General features: G+C 36.8%; 4 protein-coding genes across 4 annotated transcripts; all 4 read left to right on the forward strand.

Moving 5' to 3' along the window:
* Positions 1–143: 143 nt before the first annotated feature.
* On the forward strand, positions 144–1,640 carry TM35_000023640 (uncharacterized protein; the record flags this gene model as incomplete). Its single annotated transcript, XM_029021682.1, has 1 exon — positions 144–1,640. The coding sequence occupies one exon, from the start codon at positions 144–146 to the stop codon at positions 1,638–1,640; it is 1,497 nt and encodes a 498-aa protein (XP_028887104.1).
* Positions 1,641–1,907: 267 nt separating this feature from the next.
* On the forward strand, positions 1,908–4,484 carry TM35_000023650 (uncharacterized protein; the record flags this gene model as incomplete). Its single annotated transcript, XM_029021683.1, has 1 exon — positions 1,908–4,484. The coding sequence occupies one exon, from the start codon at positions 1,908–1,910 to the stop codon at positions 4,482–4,484; it is 2,577 nt and encodes an 858-aa protein (XP_028887105.1).
* Positions 4,485–5,042: 558 nt separating this feature from the next.
* TM35_000023660 (uncharacterized protein) lies at positions 5,043–7,310 on the forward strand (the record flags this gene model as incomplete). Its single annotated transcript, XM_029021684.1, has 1 exon — positions 5,043–7,310. The coding sequence occupies one exon, from the start codon at positions 5,043–5,045 to the stop codon at positions 7,308–7,310; it is 2,268 nt and encodes a 755-aa protein (XP_028887106.1).
* Positions 7,311–8,149: 839 nt separating this feature from the next.
* TM35_000023670 (uncharacterized protein) lies at positions 8,150–8,548 on the forward strand (the record flags this gene model as incomplete). Its single annotated transcript, XM_029021685.1, has 1 exon — positions 8,150–8,548. A coding segment is annotated over one exon (399 nt), but the record flags the coding sequence as incomplete, so codon positions are not given.
* Positions 8,549–8,550: the final 2 nt, after the last annotated feature.

Raw genomic sequence — 8,550 nt, forward strand, 5'->3', positions numbered from 1 at the left:
TTTTTTTGTTGATTATTCCACTAATTTTTCCATTTGTTGAGATGTTCTGTTCCTTTTATTGTTTTTTTGCTTTTTCTTATTTTATTTTCTAAAAGGGCCCTAAGTTAACTTTATCTTGTAGATAAGAAAAGAAATATATATATATGCAGCGCTTTTCTGGTACTTCTTCTACTTCTTCTCTTGTAAGGCGATTACGAAATCATTATGCTTCTACAAATGGGGTAATCTCTTCAGTATTCTCCGTACTGCAGCGTTGCGAATGTTCACATGCGAGTGGAATAAATACTAATAATAATAATAATAATAATAATAATAATACAACTGAGGCTCCTCAATCTTTACGAAAAGGACGAGATCCAATGGCAACCCTCTCAACTGTTTTTCGTAATAAACCATCAGCTCTTCTATTACATAGGGAGTTAACGATATGTCTTGCCAATGGTGAATCAGAGAAGGCAGCAGATCTCGCATCTGTACTAGCAGAAACTGTAAAGCGTGAAATACTTCAGGAAACGAAAAAAACATCAGAAGAGACTTCTAAACAAATACCTCCCACACCTACAAGTAGTAGTAGTAGTAGTAGTAGTAGTATTGAAACTAGTACAGATAGTGTTAAGGATCAAGATATGCCTAGAGTGATATTAGATGATATTGAATACTCTGTTGAAAAGACGCGTGATAATCTTATTTCCAAGAATGCAGATCATACGGTTCATTCATTTATTGAAGGAAAAAATAATAATAATAATGAAACAGAATTAGATCCATCAGAGTCTTGTCATTTACCTTTTTGGAAACAAACATCTGCTTTACGTGTCACCTTACTGGAAACTTCTTTTGAAATGACACTTCCTGAAGGTGATGATGTAGAGAATCCATTAAGTTTAAAAGGTGCTGAAGTGGAAAAACATGAAAAGGAACGATTAACACTTTTGGATGATTATTTGGCACGTGAAGAAAAACGTTGGGAAGTACAGAAAAGAGCTATTGGACGAGTTGTACTCTTAACAGCTCAACGACTTGGTATTATTCCAGAAGATCTATACAGTTCATGGAATAATAATAATATTAATAATAATAATAATAATAATAATAATAATAATAATAATAATAATAATACAGATACCACATCTACTCATGATGGTAGATTTCGTGTTTTTAGACATTGTAATATCATTATAAGAGGTGAAGTACCGGAAGCGGCGGAATTACTGCAGTTGAAAAGTCCTGCAGGTGATATTCAAACAACAGCTGCAGAGGAGTTAAGGATACTTGAACAACGTATGGAAGAACGTGGATCTCCACTCTCTCCACGGGAAAAGGAAATGGCTCTCTTTGAACTTATCATGACAAAGAGTAAAATGCGATATGTTGTTGGTTTACATCGTGATCTTCAACTTGCCTTGGATGAATCAAATAAATTACGGGAATTATGTTCACAGAAGAAAGTATCTTGTGCATCTGAGGTATTTTCACATGAAGTTATTGAAAAACTTAATAAACTAGAACCAGATGGGACAGAAAAGTCTGCAGAAGAAGTGGAACTTATCGATTTATTATCTACTCCAGTTATTCCCTTTACATTTATGATGAAAATGTGTCTCTGGTTTGAGATCCCACAGGGTAAGCAAGATGCTTAATGGATTCGGTTAATTGTATTCATACACTTATACACATACATGCAAAGAATGTGGGAAAACTTTAAATTCCTTTTTCTTTTTTTTTTTTTCTTTTCTATTCTTTTTTGGGGGGATAATCATATTTTAATTTTCTGGAGATAATATGTCTTTGTTTTTTTCTTCCTTTTTTTTCTTTTATTTTATTTTGTACAGTGGTGCGAGAGACTAACTCAAAGATTATATCTATATAATTTTTGGTGAAAAGAAAAAAAAAAAAAAAAGAAATAAATGTCTCGAAAACGTAGTGTCGCATCTAGTGATCAAAAAAGTAATGTAGATGAAGTGTCATCTCTAGTAGGCTTTCGTGGAGGAATTATTCCTGAATTAAATGAAGGTTTACAAAGAGTTGGTCATACAATTGTAGTCTATAAACATGATATGTATCTTTATGGTGGATATGGACCAAAAAATACGTATGCAAATGGAATATTTTGTAATGTAAAGATGACATTACAATGGAAAGAATTACGTGGTGTAGGAGTTATACCTACAGGACGTGCTAATCATACAGCTATTATGCATGAAAATAAAATGATTATATTTGGGGGTCAACGAAATTTAGATGTATTTGATGATTTATATATAGTTAATCTTGATACTATGCGATGGGAAAGAGTTCATTATGAACGGGCACAAGGTCCTGGTCCTGTTTTCTCTCATGTAGCGGTATATGTACCTCCTACACAATCCATGATAGTTATTGGTGGTTTTCATCAACGTCAACATAATATGTATATAGCTCATTCTTTTGATATTCGACATCGTGTTTGGAATGGTATTCGAGGACCAGAATCTGTAAATCCAAGTCATTTACAACTTTGTTGTGCTGCTTATCATAGTGCTTCTTCATCTTTAGTAGTGATTGGAATTGTTGAAAAGGAAGTATTAACAACAGTAACAGGTGATCTTCCTACGGTATTTATGATGAATGTTCATTCTGGTGCTTGGGTAGAAATTAATACACCGGCAGCTCCTGAGAGTCCTATTCCTTTTCGTATAAATGGAATATGGGATTATTTTATTCGAGATGCTATTACTATGGGTGGTGTTTATGATGATAGACAACAAGAATGGTATTTCCCTATTTTAGTAGCTCCTATTGAAAATCATCTTACTCGACGTAAAAGTGAAAGAACTGGTTCATTATCCACTATGGATTCTAAAGCAAGGATAAAACATAAAACTACTACATATGGTTTTTTAGTCCTTCAATTAGATGATATGACTTGGTCTTTAGTTCCTATAAAGTTTCCTAAACAAGTTTTATCAGAATTAATGCAACGAAAAGGAAGTAAAAATACTTTTGGTCAAGATCATCATACTGTAGTGGGAAAACAAAAAAATAAAACAACAAATGTTAATAAGATTTCACAACCCTTATTTTCTGTTAGTGGTGTTTCACGTTTTCAACATAAGTATGCTTTTGCAGCTATTGATTCTTCAGGAGTTCGAAGGCAACGTTCATCTCATAAACTTTTAGTTATGCATGGTGGAATGAGTACTGAAGATTATATAATGCTTTCATTTACTCCTATATTAAAGAAACGTGGAACTACTTCAACCAGTACTACTACTTCCTTCGCTGCTTTTACTGAAGGTGAATCTTTTGCATTCTCATCCTTTACACGTATTGGTGGTAGTGGTGATTTTTCAACTAATAGTTTATGGGAAGATGATCACAGTGTTTCAGAGGTTGATTTTGGTCGATTAGTAAGAGGAGAAGGTAATCGAAAACGAGCAGTAGCAGAACCTGTAGATGATGAAATTGATGAAAATATAATGGTAGGTCACTTACATCGTATAGATAGTGATTCCACTATATTACCTATATTTCCAACTACACGAAGTATTACAAATGCACATCGTTTTGCAGTATTATATCATCCTCGGAGTGCTGTTCATAGTGATAAACTTTTACCAGATCCAACATGTCCAGTTGCTGTATTAGATAAGGAGTCGGATGTTAAACAATGGGCAGAAAACTATTATGCAGAAACAAGAGAATGGATTGCGACAAGTTTAGAAACGGCAAGAGAAGAAGAATTGGCATCCCGTAAAAATCATTCAAGAAGAAGACGTTCTAATAAATCGAATGCTGATGATGATGATTTAGACTCTTCTGATACTTTATCAGATTCCTCTGGAGAGTCTATGGAAACGAAGGGTACATTTGGTTCTTCATCCACAAAACCATTAGTTCCTATTGCACCATCCAAACCAAAAGACTTTTTTCTTGATAAAAATCTGGAAATTTTTTCATTTGGTGGTTTGGAAGTTCGAAGATTATCATCTCATGGTAAATCACCTTTTCTATTTTCTGGTGAAACAGTAGACAGTATCGGAAGACTCCGTATCTCTGTTAAACGAAATCGTGAGGTACAACGACTCCCATCTATGGTATTTCAACGTGCTTCTCTTGGTAATATTACAGACATTGGAGGTGCTACGGCGTTTATTCTTATGGAAGCCGCTCTTCAACGTGTGGGAGATGGTTCAGATGAATTGCGACGTCGACGAGCACTCATTCGATGGCGATATTTACGAGTGATGGTATTGAATGGAGAGGCAGCCTTTATTATGCATCGTGCCAGACAAGATGAGGCACGGGAACGTGGAATGGATGTTTCAAGTACATCACAACTTGTACTCGCACCCGATTTGCATATTAAAGGACCAATGCATAAGAGAGTCACCACACGGCCTATTCCGTATGCAGTTCCCACACTTCCCGCTCACGTGGTTCGCTCATCGGATGTGACCCAAAATGGTTTAGTGATGTATCACTGCCTTAAAAATGTAAAGTAAGAAGAAAGTATGAATTGGTTGAAAAGAAAAAGTGGGAGTGATAGTGATAGTGGGGAAAACCTCTTTTTTTTCTATCAAATTTTCTTTTCTTTGAGTGAATGAAGGTGTATACATGTTTTTTTTTTTTTTTGTTGTTGTTGTTTTTCTTTATCTGTTGATTCTATGTCTGTTATGTGAATATGGAATTTGTTTTTTTTTTTTTGCTAATATTATTCTTCATCTCATTTAAATATTTTATTTATTTATTTTTTTTTTTTTACTTTCACTTGAAAGAAAAAGTGAGAAGCACCGGAGGATTCTTGCCAATATTATAAATTGATACTAATTTCATATTTCTCTTTTTTTTTTAAAATCTAATTTTTTTTTTTTTATTTCTTTTGAAAGGTATAGGGAATATAATAAGAGGTGACAGGTGACAACATACAAGTGTGAATTAGGAAAACACACTCATATAAGTAAGGGATTGCATCCTTATTGAATATATATATATATATATATATATTTATATTTATACATATTTATGTTTTTACGCGTTATCAGTACTGAAGTCTCATTCTAATGTTACAGTCTAAAATCGTAAGAGGTGGTGAAAATCCATCTACCAAAGCTCAAGACCTCTCGGCAAGCAGGAGAGGCCGCGCGGTTGAAATCCCAGCACAAAGATCTCAAGTCCGCGCGGGTGATGCCTCAGCACAAAAGGTTCAAGGCCGCACAAGAGATTCACGCTCACCTTTAAAAATAATGCGAGAAAAAATCCGTTCGTTATCTAACCGCACACCCCGTACCTCACATACATCTGAAAGAGGTATGCGAACACCAAGAGATACTACTGATGTAACTGAAGGTCATCCAACAGGTCTGGAAATAATATTTCCGTGGAGACGTGAGGGAAATTGGACACCAAGGAGCAGCATGTCCTACAATACGACCCCTCGTCGAACCTCAGAATTGGCAGGATCAGTCTCTACACGAGGATCAAGAAGAGTTCTTGTTCCAGGTTCAACTCCTCGAGGTTCTAATGCAGCTGCGGCAGATATTTCCTACAGTAATAAATCACCTTCCTCCAGTATGTACAGGAACGGTATAAATCGTGGAATGGAAGAGCCTTTGGTGCAACCGCAAAGAGTAGAAAGCCCGGCTCCAATTACCCCTTCACGTGGCGCCTCCATTACGCTTCAACCCGAATCAAGTCCTCGTAGGCATAGTGTATATGTTGATAAACTTCCTCTTGAAGAGCTTACTGAAGAAAATTCTCATTGGCGTATATTTCACTCTACTGTATTAACTCCTCGCTCTCCTGCAAGAGTTAGTGAAGCTGTTACCCCTCGAAGTGCTCGCAGAAAATCTCCTATAAGGCCAAGAGAATACGAAGGTCCTGCTCCTCCTGACGAGGTTACCTTTAAACTAAATGATGCAGATATTCAGGAAATTATTGATCCCATTACACTTGATACTGTATCACTGAGTGTGGTGACACCTCGACGTTCAGGGGATGCTGCTGGAGAGACAACCATTCAAACAGAGGATTATTCTCATAATTCTCGACATCTTTCAGAACCGAGATCTCGGGTATTGTTCATTCATAGCGAGGAGTGGAAATATGATGTCCAAGGAGGAAAGGAAGATGAAGAAGATGAAGATGAAGATGAAGAAAAGGAAAAGGAAGAAAGGGAAAAGGAAGAAAACGAAAAGGAAATAATCAAAAAAGAAATCGTATTCGAAGATGACCTTGGACCACTTCCTGGATACAAGCATGTATCTATCTCTGTTACTGAAGCGAAGAAAAACCAGGAAAGCGGTAACGCAACACCGCACTCTGGTATTAATGGATCTCGTCCTCGTTCTGAATCTACTGCAACTTCAACACCCAGAAGTGATGTGGCACCATCTTATCTTCCCTTGTCTACTGAAGATGGGGCAGCGAAATCTGGAGTAAGATCATTACATGGTTCGTCCTTTACACCAAGAGGAACACCAGAGAAAACATTTGATGTACCACCTTCTAATACCATTTCTTCAGAAAAGTCAACAAATGATGGGAAATGGAAGGAACCAATAATTCCGTACCGAACCACTCCTGAATTAACTCCTCCATCTTCAGTGGGATTAAATGGTGAAGAAACAAGTGTTCACTATAACTCAACATCCAAGGGAAGTGGATTTCGTTTGGTAAGCAGCATTGAAAAGAAAGATGCCTCAATGGCTTCAAAATTGTCATCCAATGATTCAATGCCAAGAAAAGTTACATTTCGGGATCAAGAAAATTCATTTTCTGTTACTCACTCTGAAGGGCGTGGAGAGAATGAGGTGGTTGTAACTGAAAATAAAACTCCTCCTGTTAAGGATATTAAAACCACATCTCATGGAAAGAGGAGTCCAGTTCAACTTAACGGAACCAAACTTGAATTGACGCCCCCATCTTCAGTGGAACATAATTATGAAGAAACAAGTGATGACCATAACTCTGCAACTAGAGGAAGTGAATTTCTCTTAGGTGGTGGGGGCGATAGAACAAATAAAACTTCAATTACATCAAAAAGGCAAACCAATGGAAAGATGCCAAAGGGAGTGATGCATCAAGATGAAAAAGATTTACCCATAATCTCTGGTTCTCATGAAGGGGCTACTCTTAATTCAAATGACCCTCCTATACAAAATAATGTTGGCCATTACAAAGAGAGCACTGCCAATGAAGGGACTGTAGAAGCCCAAAAAGCTGGCATTTTATCTGGATGGTCACATTCTTCTGTCCCTGGTGATAGTAAATCTATACCAATAATCTTACCATCACCGGATAGCATAGTACGCACCCTTATTGGTCAATAGTGGGGTGTAAATGAAAATATGGTGGACTTTTTGATACCCAGGGATTATACCAACAAACCAAAAAAAAAAAAGTGTTTAAGAGAGAAATGCTTTCTTACTGTATGTATCTCCCCCATCCCCTCCAATGATTTAAAACCAAATTGAATCAGAAGAAGAATAGCTCAAACGTGTTTGGAAAAAAAAAAAAAACGAAAGGTGCATGGAGGTAATTTTTTGTGGTTTAAAAGAAAATGATCAGGGTTTTGTCTTTATATGTTGCTTCTTTTCTTTTTTTTTTTTTTTTCTTTTTTTTCCTGTGGCCATCCCTCTGTAAAGGCCACCCCAAGTCACTATTTCACAAGTGAACTTGATCCGTGAGTACTGCACCATGTACACGTATGAGAATTAAAAAAAAAAATATATATTTATATCATTTTCTATCAGCTTTACATATTTTCTTTGGTGTTCCTTTCTTTGTTTTTGTGTCTTTTTCTCTTTCTATGTGTGTGTGTGTGTGTGTGACGTGTACAAACCTACCCGAGCTGTGATAAAGCGTCCTCTTTTGTCATCCGAGACTGCTCTTTTACATTATTATGAGAGCCGCATTTTTCCCCTTTTTTTTCTCCAATTTAACGGGTGAGGTGGTCTTGGTATGCTGATCATGCATTTTTTGGGTGAGGTGATCATCCTGGGAAAGTCTTTTAGATGAAATGTACAGAGTTTTGATTAATATTCCAACTTTTTATTATGCTCAAATTGAGATAATACCATTTATCTTCTTTTTTTTTTTTTACTCTTTGTGTCGCTTGATCACATATAGTCTTTTGAGCACTGAGCTTTCCGCCACGTTCAGTTAAAGTATGAGGGCCACTCGTGATAATACTGATCGCTTGAGAAGCAATGTATCTCCAGCGCCTGTCTCACAGTCCTCTGGTTTCACCGTAAATGGCAGTGAAAAAGCGGGAGGATTGAGCAATGAATCTCCTATTACTAGATGGCGGAATTCACGTAATGCGGAAGGATCAGCATCAACGCCTTCTGTATCTTCAGCGGTAGCAGCAGCAGGTCGTGTACGAACTACTGATGCTACTGCAAAGAGTCAGGAACCGTCAAAGGTCTCTTCTTATTCTCGTAAAACGCTTGAAACTTCTTCTCCTGCGCGAAAAGGAGACGTATCCACAAGTCCTGCTCCCTCCAACCTCTCAAAGCCTTCGGTTACGGTAAATGGCAGTGAAAAAGCGGGAGGATTAAGCAATGAATC

The sequence above is a fragment of the Trypanosoma theileri genome (genome assembly GCF_002087225.1).
Source record: "Trypanosoma theileri isolate Edinburgh chromosome Unknown TM35_Tth_2_V1, whole genome shotgun sequence".
Classification (NCBI taxonomy): Eukaryota; Euglenozoa; class Kinetoplastea; order Trypanosomatida; family Trypanosomatidae; genus Trypanosoma; species Trypanosoma theileri.